General features: G+C 45.1%; 1 protein-coding gene across 1 annotated transcript in view; it reads left to right on the forward strand.

Annotated features, from left to right (window-relative positions):
• The window catches only part of ACADSB (acyl-CoA dehydrogenase short/branched chain), a 39,500-nt gene extending 32,753 nt beyond the window's left edge, over positions 1-6,747 (forward strand). The window contains exons 9-11 of the mRNA XM_044240684.1: positions 974-1,111; positions 3,170-3,269; positions 4,188-6,747. Of these exons, the coding sequence (XP_044096619.1) occupies positions 974-1,111; positions 3,170-3,269; positions 4,188-4,258 (309 nt within the window). The 3' untranslated portion in view covers positions 4,259-6,747. The remainder of the gene's footprint in view (positions 1-973; positions 1,112-3,169; positions 3,270-4,187) is intronic.
• The last annotated feature ends 6,670 nt before the right edge of the window (positions 6,748-13,417 follow it).

Here is a 13,417-nt window from a genome sequence, read left to right on the forward strand (position 1 = left end):
TCCATGTGGAAGCCTAGCCAGGTTAGGGAAGGCCCGGAGCCGCAGCTTACTGCACTTACTCAAGCACTTTACCTAAAAATCCAGAGTAGCTGTTTCACATGTTCATGAAACCTCCCTGTAGGCAGCTCTAGGCTCCAAGTCCGATTTCTTACTATATTTCTGGCTCTGTTGTGCTGCATTGTCTTCAGGTGCTGCGATAAGGACTTGGCCTTACACAAGCATGCACAGATTGCCTGTGCGTACAGATTCTGGGCACAGTGTGAGTGTACGTGGTCAGTTCAAGGCCTGGAAAGACTGAGCGTGGCAGGCCTGGCCAGGGCCCCCCATAGCCCATGCTGTCCTTGCATCTTAGCCACAGGAAGCGGAAGCCCCTGGAGATTGAGTTCCCAAGGACATCAGGTGTCAAACCATAGGTGTTTCATCTTGGCTTCTGGTCCTATTTTCATTTAATTATGCTAGAGTACTTTCTCAGAGCCAGCTGCCACAGAGATCGCAAGGAAAGGGACAGAATATGAAGACAGTTTGTGGCAAGCTTTAGATCTCCTTTGTACAGAGGAAACAGTGTTTCTGTGTCTGTGGAGTTGGCGAGGGAGGGATACGGCGCCAGGTGAACCGACAGGTGTAATCGTGACACTTCTAAAGATGCCGGGTGTGGGTAATTAAAAGAAAACTGTGAAGCTTCATTTTGATCATAAAACGGGTTTAAATTAATTATTAAATATAACAAATTGTTAAACCTAATTCTGTGATTATTTTTTAAATCTTGACAGTTATACAGAATTACATGAACTTTGAACATTTTCTAGATCCATTTCCTTGTAGATTGCATATTTTTAAGTATTTCTACAAAATGAAAGCAAATGCCATTTCGGGGGTATAATTTCATCCTGTCAGTGTTCCACATCCAGGCAAGACTTTGAGGATAAGCTATTTTTTCAGACATCATAATTCTCTAACGGGCCCGAATTTCCAGGGGCTCCAACACCAAGTGGCTCACGTTGCCACCCAGCTGGAAGCTGCGAGATTGCTGACGTACAACACTGCCAGGCTTTTAGAAGCTGGAAAGCCATTCATAAAAGAAGCATCGATGGCCAAATACTATGCATCAGAGGTAAAACAACAAACAACCGAAGTCCGTAATTCAGCCTTCTTCCCCTCCACTCCCCCATTATGTATGTATGAACCTTTCCACTTGGTATTGATTGAGCATTTGTTTTTCAAGTAAAATAGCATAGACTTTGCGGTTCCTACAACAGAAAAGCAAAATCGCAAGCCTTTCATGGAAAAGTGCTTTAATTCTATGAGGTCTCGGTGTTTTCATGGGCTCTTCAGTGGAAACCGAGTCACGCAGTTCGGGTAGAACACGCATCACGAGTCCCTCCATCAGCTCCATCTGAACGTGGTCTCCCTCCCCTGGTGCCTCTGGTTCGGGCAAAGTGAATACCAGGGGAGATCACGCGAAGTGAAAACCCCAGGAAGAGGTTGTTCACGTTTTGAGGGAATGCTTTCTGTTGATGCCTCACGCCTTCTCCATCTAACCCGGTAGACGCTGGCGGGAGACCTTGCCAGGTCACCGAGTGCTACGTCCCAGCCTCTGTCGTTTGTCTTTGTCACTCCGTAGCTTGGAGTAGTTCCTTAACCTGTCAGCCCCCAATTTCAGCTCCCACCTCTGCCTCCCATCTGAGTTCCAGACTCATAGGTCCGGTTTCCACTGGACCTGCCCACCCCGTTGTACCGGTCAGAGGCCTGAGCCGCCTTGACACCCTCGTCCCCCTCATCCCCGCCTTGAATCCCATCATCCCCTGCGGAGGATCCGGCCCGGGTATTTCGCGCACTCACAGGTTTCTCTGCCTCTCCGCTGCCCCCTGTTGTCCGAGCCACGGCATTTCTCGACCAGAGGACCCCGGCTCGCTCACCTTCCGGCTGTTCCGCTGGGCCCCCTTGCTTCTTCCTCCAGTGCAGTCTTCCCTTTTCAGAATGTCCAGGAGCCCGTGTCGCCCCAGCTTCACTGTCGTGGCTTCTCACAGCAAGTGGAGCAGTATTTGTATTCAATTCCTGTGACTTTTAACAAATTAACCCAAAATTTAGTGGCCTAAAGCAATACAGTTGTATTCATCTCGTGGCTCTGGAGTTCCGAAGTCTGCGTTATCACTGGGATAGAATCGAAGTGTCGGCAGAGCTGCCTCTCGGAGGCTCTGGGGAGTCTGTTTCCTCGCTCTTCCCGCTTCCAGAAGCCGCTCCCCTACTCCCGCTCACCGCCCCGGCCTCCGCCTTCAAGGCCCTCGGGGTAGCGCGTTCAAATCTGGCTCTGGCTCTCCTCCTCTCTCTTTCCCTTAAGAGGACCCTTGTGATGCCGTTGAGCACACCCAGGCTATCCGGGACCATCTCCCGTCTCAAAGCCCTCAACTTAGCACAGCCGTGGGCCCCCATGGCCACGTAAGGTGCAAACATTACAGTTTCTGGGGATCAGCATGCAGACGCCTTTGGGGTCCGTTACAGTCTTCAGTCGGCCTGCCGTCGTGAGGCCCGCCTCCTGCCTCTCCAGTGTCTTCACAGTTTGCCCTGACCCCAGCGCACGGCCCCCCTCAGGTCCCTGAGGTTGATAAACCCGTTTTCCTCTTGAAGCCCTCCCACATGTTCCTCAACTTGAAATGTCCCCTAACTCGTCCTTTGGGGCTCAACAAAGCTGTCATTTCCTCACACGTTCCCCCCACCCTTAAATCACATCAGCTTTCCTAACCGGCTCTTCTATTACCCCGTAGAGTTTACTTGTTTCTGTAATTGTTAGTTGGACGTGTGAGCCAAAAAGGACAGTAACCGGCCACCCCCCGCCACACTGTGGTTTACCCAGCGGCTGGCAGAGTGTGTGATCGAAAGAAGGCCCTTGATAAATATTTGCTGAATAAACAATGCCTGTTGGCAGCATGTGATTGGGTCTGATCAATACCCTAATTTTCCTAAGAAAATGGGAATTTTGTGAATTAATAGGACAGTTTGCATTAGTGGTACAGGGAAGGAGACTAAAGAGACCATGCTGTCTTACAAGGTCACTTCAGTCCTTCCACGTGCCGGTAGCAGTGAACCCGCATCACTAGAATGTCCTGCAGGAGTGTTTATGGTGCATCGGTTTTATGGTTTCAGCAGGTCCTCTGCCGCTTGGTTTTGGCAGGTGGCGGGCCTCACAACCAGTAAGTGTATCGAGTGGATGGGAGGAGTCGGCTACACCAAAGATTACCCTGTGGAAAAATACTTCCGAGATGCGAAAGTCGGTAAATAGATTTTTTACGTTTCATTTTGTTTTCTTTTATTCGCCTCTGTGGCTGTCGGGGCTGCTGTCTGTGTTTGATTTTCTGCTACTGAAATCTTTGAGCAAAGGCAGTGGAATCTCTTCCATGTCGTGTTTACTGGCTGTCTTCTTCTCTGTGGTTGGTTTTCCTCCCCACCCCATCCTTCCTTCAAGAAAAAGATGGATGTATATATATTTTAAAACCTCAAGTTGCCTTTTTAAATGACTCCACGGGCCTTTTAGTAAAAGTGCAACAAAATCAGCTGTTGTAATTTTTCTTTTCCTAAACACATTAATACATTTGATGCGTTGAATGCCGATCTTTGAAGCAAAGTTCCGATTCCAGAAGCTTCATGCCTGATCAAGCCTGAGTGTTCTGATGCTCCACTACCAGGTGGGGAGCTCAAAATGAGGGGCTTTCAAAGCTTCCTGTTCCTAAGGGACAGTCCAGGCTTATGCACAGATAGCTGAGGAACAACTTTGGTGTTTCCTACTGATTCTGGAATCAGAATCCAGTTTCCAAATGAATATTAACATCTCGTAGGCAGAATGACTTTGTCATACAGTACCATATTCAAGGGCGTGGAGTGTCACTGGGGACAGTGGGGTGTTCTTTTTAAAAGATTTATTTATTTCATTTTTGAGAGAGAGAGAGAATGAGCCGGGGAAGGGCAGAGGGAGAAGCAGGCTCCCCGCTGAGCAGGGAGCCTGACACGGGACTTGATCCCAGGACCCTGGGATCAGGACCTGAGCCAAAAGCAGACGTTTAACTGAGCCACCCAGGTACCCCAACTGGGGACCATTCTATAGCAATCACAAAGGTGAGATGTGAGAGTGATTTCTTATACAGACGTGTGGCCATGGGAGCACTAATTGTTCCTTTCACTCCGTTTTGTTTAAGGCACAATATATGAAGGAGCTTCAAATATCCAGCTGAACACCATCGCAAAGCACATCGGTGCAGAATACTGACATCCGAGGGAGTGGGGCCTCTCCCCTGATCACTGGTAGAACATTCTAAACTATTGTGCCTTGTTGGGGAAGTAAACCTCCACAGCATCGAAGCATTCTGTTTAAGTCCTTAGTCATGATGCTTGGGGTAGACCTTTGCTGTTTGATCTGTTGTTCCAGGCTGCATCACAGAGGCACAGGAAATCATTTTTCAAATTTGGGAAGAAAGGCATCCGTATTTTTCCAGAACTATTTTTAGAGTTGTGTACATATTAATCATTCCGCTTCAGGGCAGGCAGACGTTTCACTTTGTCAGCATTTGGAAAAATACATTTGAAGTATTACTTACAGACATGGCTATTTTATATTCCTGTTAAATTTTTTTTAGAATCAGTCAGAGAAGATTTTGTCACAGTTGACAATTCTATAGATCAATTCTAAGTTTCTAAAGTAGGTAGCAACTGAAAATGTGTTTAGAAAAATCTAAAAAAAAAGTCAAAAAAAGAAAAATCTGAAAGTTCTAGTTCTGAATGTCTGGAAGCGGGTGGAAAATAAGTGTATGGTTCTATAGATCATATGACTGCAGACGTTATTTTAAGAGAGTAAAGCAATATAATTTATTACTGTAATTGACCTGCATAAAGCATGCATTTCATGATGATATCAGCAGATCATTTTAAAAACAAGTCTCTCGGGGTACCTGGCTAGCTCAGTTGGTAGAGCAGCTCGTGACTCATGATCTCAGGGTTGTGAGTTGAAGCCCCGTGTTGGGCATGGAGCCCAGTTAAAAAAAAAAAAAAAAATTCCAAACAAGTCTCTCTATTAGTTTTCAACCATAAAGTTAAAATAGTTTGGTATTGGTATTGTAATCAAAACATATTCAATATTATAATATTCATTCTTATTGTGCATTATTTTTCAATGTCATTTCTTTCTATATTTGAATTGAATAGTGTTTCCTCGAACTTAATTATTGGGCCTGATCATGAATAGTAATGCAGAAATTATGTTCTGGTTCAGTGATACTCAAGAAGGAGAAACCTTGTTCCTGTAAAGAAGTATATCAGAATCTTACAAGGAATGAGAGAAGGGGCCTATAGGGTTTGATAAAACATATTTGGTGATGTAAAAAATAATATAATAATTTTATATCTGGGAAGGCAAAAATCTATTGTTTCACAGTACAGATTATAGAAAGGCAAAGTTCAACAAAATACTGGCTATGCCATTTCTTCAGTATTGGGGATTCTCAATCAGGAGAAGAGGACCCTGTCCCCCTCCCACCCAGGGTGCATATCCTAAGTCCCCTCCAGGAGGTAGACATTAGAGTGGTTAGAGTTTTGTGTTTTCTGAAAAGGTGATATGGGTTAGAGATGTTGAAAAATGTTTCAAGGCTCATAACCCCTCTGGGAAGCATTTTAGTACATAAATGAGAGTATTGTGTTTATTAAGAAAACGACATTTTTAGAGTAATTTTGCTTGGCACAATCATGTTTCTTGAATTGGCTTAATTTCTATAATGCAAAACACATTTAAATATTCAGAATTGGTAAATACAATAGAGAGAGGGTTACTTTAAAATATCAGGAAGAAATAAAGACAAATTTAGACCTTGGATCAAAAGAGATAAAGTCTACTTGGCTTTCAAATAGGAGAGGATAGAAACTAATTTATTCAATCTTTCCAAACAAAAAGACAGTATGGTCTGATAAGGAAAGTAGGGGAATAGATGAAATGCCCTAAAACAGGACTGGACATCTTTAATTTCTATGATTATATTAAAAAGGGTGAACTTTACAAATAATGCTATAGAAGCCAACATTAGTAGAAAAAAATCCCGACGGGCTCCTGTGCAGTCATAAACGTGAGAAACTACAATATACGTCGTGTTCAAGTTAGCAGTGTTGGAGAAACTCCTGACTAGATCCAGACCTTGAATTTGTATCTTGTCCTGATAAAATTCTAATGGTGTGTATATATTGTGCATGTTCACAAAATCCAGTTGAAAATTAATTGGGTATTATATTAATGTATCTACCTTCTTTTGTTAAAGAATCATCATGTTATTTTACCTTCTCCCAAAGAGGATGTCACGGGGTTTCCCCGTAGCTCTTCCCTTACGCAGGGCTTGAACTCATATCAAGACCTGAGCTGAGATCAAGAGTTGGACCCGTGGGGTGCCTGGGTGTCTCAGTCAGTTGGGCATCTGACTTTTGATCTTGACTTGGGTCACGGTCTCAGGGTCCCGAGACCAGGCCGGCGGCAGCCTCAGCTCTCAGTGGAGGGTCTGCTGGAGATTCTCTCCCTCTGCCCCTCCCCGTTTCTCTCTCTTTCTCTCTCTCTCAAATAAATAAATCTTAAAAAAAAAAAAAAAAAACAGTTGGATGCTTAACCCGCTGAGCCACCCAAACACCCCCTCCCTTATATCTTTTCTTAATAACCATGACTTTGGGGTCGGTAAACTGTCTGTCCCGAGTTAGTGTCTCGTGAGAATGAACGTGTTCACCTCCTGAGGGCTGTCGCTTTTGTTTGTTAATTTGAGGGTTGGGCCTCCGTGGTTCTCAGTGACCCAAACACCAAGGAACCGCTTGGGCTGTATTTGTGTGGGGGAAGCTGGACTCCCCCCAACAGCCAGGTCAGTATTGTTAGAGATTTTACTTACTTTACAACATGAAAATGACTCAGTGTCAAAGGCTTCAGAGTCAGGGAAAGTTAAACCTAGAAAGACCTTAGAGAATGATCCAGCCAACTCGCTCATTTTTTTTTTTTTTAAGATTTTATTTATTTATTTGACAGAGAGAGAGAGAGATCACAAGTAGGCAGAGAGGCAGGCAGAGAGAGAGGAGAAAGCAGGCTCTCTGCCGAGCAGAGAGCCCAATGCGGGGCTCGATCCCAGGACCCTGAGACCATGACCTGAGCCGAAGGCAGAAGTTTAACCCACTGAGCTACCCAGGCACCCCCAACTCGCTCATTTTGAATGGAAAGGATTCGTAGCCCAGAACGTTCGCCCTCAGTCCTCCAGCGGGGACAAAACAAGACAAGAGTCCAAATGTACTGGCTCCCAGTATAGTGCCCTGCCTCCAATTTAACATCACCTCTATTCGACAAATTTTGGATTTCAGTCTCATTAAACTTCAGTATTCTTGGTGAATTATTTTAGGTTTAACTGATAAAGAGTTAACATTTTGAAAGTATTGCCATTGATCGCTGTCATTATTTAATATATTAATCACCTGCCAATCACCTTGCTGATGTACTTCCGCTGATCTTTCATAAATTGAAAGTTTTGTTTTTGTGGTATGTATCAAGCAGGTTGTTCAGTATTACAAAATCAGAATTCTATGGAGAATAAAAAAAATATAGCACTTGTTAACTGGAGGGTTTTGCTGCTCTGATGAAACAAAACTGTTAAGCATACGGATGAAGTAACAAAATAAGGTTGTCTTCCTGCAATATACAGAACACCTTTGTTTCCCAAGCTGCGATCTTGCGTCTCATGTAAGCCACTTTCATTTGTTTTCTGAGAAAGGGTCTTCCGATGGAGGCCAAGTTTAATTTCTGAAGCTAAAGAAAAGTTTGCCGGAGGACCCTTTTGTTGATTTATTTATTTATTTTTGCTAAAGCTGCTCTCCAGTAGAGAGGTCCTATCTTCTGAGCACGTCTTCACGGTATAGGTTTTAGTTAGCTGACATTTATGCCCGCGCTTTCTGGTACTGCTTTTGGAAATTTCGTATTGTTGTGCCTGGTCCTCGGTGATACGCCTTAGCCTCACGCCATCGGAGGCTTCAGCTTGTCTGTTCCCCGTTATTTCCTACATTAGTTTGGAAATCTAAATGTCAGTCCATTTCTTCCTTTGTCACTCAAGGGCACATGTCAAGCATTCACGGCCTCCGGGAGTCTCAAGTGTCACACTGAGCTGAGAAAGACTGGATAGTTACTGGAACGTGTGCTCATCCCTGGTGTCGTCTTTCTGTTCTCATTAGTGTGTCCTTACACAGAGATTAAATAGGAAAGGACCAAGGTCAACCCCACGCACAAGTATTTCTTCAGATCCTTTAGAAGGGTGACACGGAGTGCCAACATCCCTTGGGCTCTCATCAGCCATTACTCGACACTCTTGGCACGTGCGGTAGGCTTTCCTGTTAGCCCATTTGACAGACCAGGAGACTGAGGTGTGGGGAGCTTAAATAAGATGCTGGCTGGCTCATGACAGATGATGCAGACTTGGGCAGCCTGGCCGGTGAGGTTCTCTTCAAACGGAGAAGCTAGCTGGGAAGAGGGGTGCAAGACGAACCAGCGGGGGTGGTGGGAGCCCCCGTGTCCTGCGAGAAAGACTGGGAGTGGGATGGGCAGGGCGATGGAAAGATGCAACTGGAAGGGGAACAATGTACTGAAAAGGGCACTAAAGCAACGCTGGAAGATGCCCCCCTCCAGAGCGACCTGGAAGTTACCGTGAGGAAGGAGGAAGGACAGAGCAGGACAAGAAGCCGCGTGGGCGGGCGGAGGGCACTGCGGTTTGTACCGAGAGCCACCGCGTCCCGGAGCAAAGCTGACTGGACAGAGCTTAGTGGTAAGTAGGAAACAAAATAAGGTAGGCCAGCAGAGCGGTGCTTATGGGTATGAATGGGTTAAACTCACCTATGAGAAATGAAAGATGTCAGGATGGGACCAAAGGAAAATGTAAATCCCAGCTGCGCGCAGTTAGAAACCCCAAAAACGGCAGCGCGGGAGAGTTGGAAGGACGGGGCAGAGGTGGGACCGGCCTGGAGGAGGCGCGGCACAGCACTAAGGGCGCGCGAAGGTGGCGGTAAGGGTAGCCGCCAGCCCACCAGCAGATCTCACCAGGAAGGCACCGTAGTCGTGAACTTGATGTCTAACGACATAACTGGGAACTGTAGAGAGCAAAACAAATAGAAATACGATGAAAAACATTGGCAAAGCCATCATCACGGCACGGACTTGGGAGTCAGCAAACCTGGTAGACGGTAAGCAGGGATCCAGAGCGGCGGATGGCTGGCGTGATTAACAGGTTTGAGGTCTGCAGGGAGAACGTTCTTTTCAAATGGAAATGAACAGCCCTGTCTGGTTTTGCCACAAAGGACATTTCTACAGATTCCAAAAAAAAAAAAAAAAAACAACGAAATTTTATAGGCAACACGCCCACCATACCCAGTGAGAAGTAAATACATGGCAAAAAGGTAGAATACAAAAGAGCTAACCGTAACTTTAAATAACTTTGGTTAATTCAATACACGGAAATAGAGATGACAGATTGCGGACAGTGGTATGGGAAGCCCCGCTGTCTTGGTCCCTACTTGGTCAAACAAGAAGGAATGTCACGGACTTTAGAGCTGCAGGGTTGATAGTAACGAAAAGTTAGAGCTGCTTAAGAGAATAAGTAAATGAGGGAACTACACACTCTACATCCCATGTGGCAGTTTAAAAGAATGAGGTCCATATACTGAGTTGAAATCCTCACCCAATGTATCGTTAAAAAAAAAAAAATTTTGAATATTTGTGCTCAGCGGTACAGATCTATTTCTGTAAAGCCAAGCGCGTATAGAAATTTTTATCATAAACTCAGGAAGTGTAATAGCCACATCGATCACTGCATTGAGGGCCTCTAGGGCCAGCGCTAGGGGTCAAGCAGCACTGCCCTTGAGGTCATTGGGGTCACCTCTACTGCTGGAATTTTTATAATGAGGATATAATAGGACTTGCATAATTGCCATTGAATAAATATAAGCATATTGTTTATAATAATTAAGAGCATTAATAAGCGTATTTCAGTGTGTCATTGAACATAAAACAAAACCTACCTGTGCGGTTGCTGAAATTTTTCCCTTTTGTACATCATTTAACACTTTACTGATTTTTCTGCATTTCTCAACTAGCCACAGCCAAGTAGGCCACTCCATCCTGCCATGCAGGACCCTGGACTGATGGACAGAGAACCAAAAGGGGTCTGAAACCTAGTCCCTTGAAGGGTTGGCCTCCGTGGGTAAATCACACAGACCCCGTGTGGACAGCTGTCCTGCATGGGCCTTGTGTGTCTTGCTCTGCTGAGCAGGACTTTCTGGGAGGGCTTCTGGCATTCAGGTACAGACTGGGCCGTCGACACTAGCCTGGGGATTAGCATCTGGTCTTTTTGTCGTAATTTGATTTTATGGGATTTGACCTGAGATCTCCAAACATAATAGTTACAACCTGCAAACGAGAAGAATTTTTTCCATGTGAAATGGTCTATCCATCCATACGTAACACCCTCAGCTTTGCCTCTTGCCCACAAAATATTTACTGTCTGGCCCTTAGGAAAAAGTTTCTCAGGCCCTGATTAAGTTACTGCCTCTTAAATCAGATTCTGTGAAGGTCAGTCAATCAGTCGAGTCCCCCAAGGAACTTGGGTCCTTCACTCCATTTCGTTCGTAGCCTGTCTGGCCCGATGGGCTCCCTCCTTCCAGCTACAACAGTGTTCATGTCTCCTGTCCTTAAACACTCGTAAGTCCCTGTGGGCCACTGTCCCCCAGCGCGGCCGGGTCGCCACCCGCGGCCACCTCTCCTCGCAGGGTGCACTCCTTCCCTCTCTTCTTAACTGCCGTTCAGTTTTGTCGGGGCACTTACACAGTGCTCTCAAGAGTTATCTTCCTGGGGCACCTGGGTGGCTCCGTCGGTTAAGTGCCTGACTCTTGCTTTCAGCTCAGGTCATGATCTCAGGGTTGTGAGATCGAGCCCCACGTCAGGCTCCATGCTCAACGTGGAGTCCGCTTGAGCTTCTCTCTCTCTCTCTCTGCCCCTCCCATTGTGTGTGCTCTCTCTGTCTCTGTCTCATAATAAATAAAATCTTTTTTAAAAAGCTTTCTTTTTACCTTTATTGGTGACCTCTAATATCCATTCCAAACTATTGTTTTAGACACCCCTCTTCCATCTCAGGCTCTCTGCTTCCTTTGCTTTTTGGACAGAATACCAACTTTGGGGAGAGTGGAACAGACCTTTCAGGGGCCTTTTGCCCTCCACACCCAGCACCAAGTCAGCTGAGACCCTGATCTACCAGTCAGATTAAGGGGCCTGGAATCTGCCTTTGGTTCCAGATCTGGAATCTGTTTCAGAATCCCTTGGGGGATTTTTCCTTGCACACTCAAAGTTGAGTGTTACACTGATTCCAGCCCCAGAGTCAATGTTCCTTTGCAACTTACCAGCACCCCAGTGTAGCAGGACCCCGCTGACGAATCTCCGGAACTTACTAAACACCCACCTGCTTAGAAGGACAGAGAAGCAGAAGGCAGAGCGGGCAGGGCACCTTCCCCTTCGTCCTCCTGGGTTCAGAGGTGACGAGCTCATTACAGATTACCCATTCTCTCTCCTAATGTGCAATTGAGAAGCCATGCACCAGCTGTTTTCCTAGTTCTGTGGAACCAAAAGCAATTTAGGTCAATGTGTTCATCACAATTCTCCCACCCCAAAATAGGAGGCTCGGTGAGGCTTGCTTTAATGAAATTTTACCTTTATTAGTAGGAGAGTTAATGAGGAAACTACTGATAAATTACCTTAGATTCAGGGCTTTAAATCTAATAATTTTTCCTAGAGAGAAATGGATTTTTTTTTCCCTCTTGGAAATGTAAACTAACAATAAAGAAATTCCAGAGTTGTAAGGTTTTGCCCCTTTGGAGGGTCTAGGAACCCGGAGGGGATATGTCTGGTTGAGCGGCTGGCCCTCTGAGTCCTTCTTCATTTTGCGCCCGGTCATGTAGCAGAGCCCTGTCGCAGTATGAGGTAAGTACGGGTCCTTCACACATTCGTCCTCCATCTGATCAACCCCAATGATTTTCCAAGTAGACAAAGGCTAAGGATGTGCTTATTGACTGCCACTGAGCTGATTTGAGGTGTATTTCATACTAAAGAGCATTTTTGAGACTGAGACAACCCTGTGCTTACCCAGTGGGCAAGTCTTGGGAATTACTCAGATCGAAATGGACCAGTGTAAAAACAGTTGCCAGATATAGAAAGTTGTGTTTTTTCGTGTTGCCTTTTTTTTTTTTTCAAACATTACATGGAAATTCAGGCTTTGTTCATCTGGCCATGTTCTTGCAAGACGGGTCATGGCTAGGTGTGGACATTCGTTCTGTCTTTGGGTTAATACACTTCTCCTCTCAGGTGACCCCAAGTTTATAGAGATGTTTGCCTCATTCCAGCTGAGTTTTTGGTCTGAAATTTGTCCTGGGCCTCAGCAATTCAGGGCAATTTTCCAGAAGAACAAAAATTTCAAAAAAGTTTGCTTTGTCACCTCTAATAGTTTAGATGATGAAAACCCGGAATCTAAATCAGAGACTGAAGCTATCAACGGCAGCCCCCTGGGGGAAGGAATTGCACGTTATTATCCAAAAGCCAGAATATTCCACAAGCATCTTTTAAAAGGAGGATCACTTGAAAGAAAATCCTCTACTTCCTTGTTAATGTCCAGCAGAAGTACGTGCCCTCAGGGTGGGCTCGTTGGTTGGGTGGTTTGTTTTAAGGCTCTTATGTTATTTCCCTCAAGACTCATTTATGTTCTTCTGGAATTGTCCGAGGCCCTTAACGTCTAACAGTTTTTGGCCCCTATTCCTCTGGTATTTTGGTGGTATTTTGCCACTACCTCAGTCTGTGGGTTTCCCCTCTAAGACCCCATGGCAATTTCAGCAAGCCCTACTTGGTTAGTTTACATCTACAAGAGGGAAAAAAATCAATTTCACTCTAAGAAAAAGTATTAGATTTAAAATACTGAATTTAAGGTAATCTATCAGCAATTTCTTCATTAACTCTCTTGGTAATAAAGGTAAAATTTCAGGACTTCTCAGCATCTCTGCAAATGCCCTCTGAAGGGTGAGCAGATGAGTCCTTAGTGTTCATGGGCCTGGAACTAGCCTGCAGTTAGAAGCCCACCTGTGGTCTTACTGCATTGATCAATAATTAGCATTTCTAACTAATGAAGGGGGAAATTGCCGGGATTTCCTTCTCCTCACATGGATCCGCTGAAAATGTTTTTAATCTACATTTTCATTGTTCTGATTGGTAATTAAATCTTCATTAAAGAATATATAAGGGGCTCCTGGCTGGCTCAGTTGGTAGAGCACGTGCCTTTTGATCTCGGGGTTTTGAGTTCGAGCCCCATGTTGGGTGAAAAGATTACTTAAAAATTCTCACGTT

This window comes from Neovison vison, chromosome 2 (assembly GCF_020171115.1).
Source record: "Neovison vison isolate M4711 chromosome 2, ASM_NN_V1, whole genome shotgun sequence".
In the NCBI taxonomy this organism is placed as follows: Eukaryota; Metazoa; Chordata; class Mammalia; order Carnivora; family Mustelidae; genus Neogale; species Neogale vison.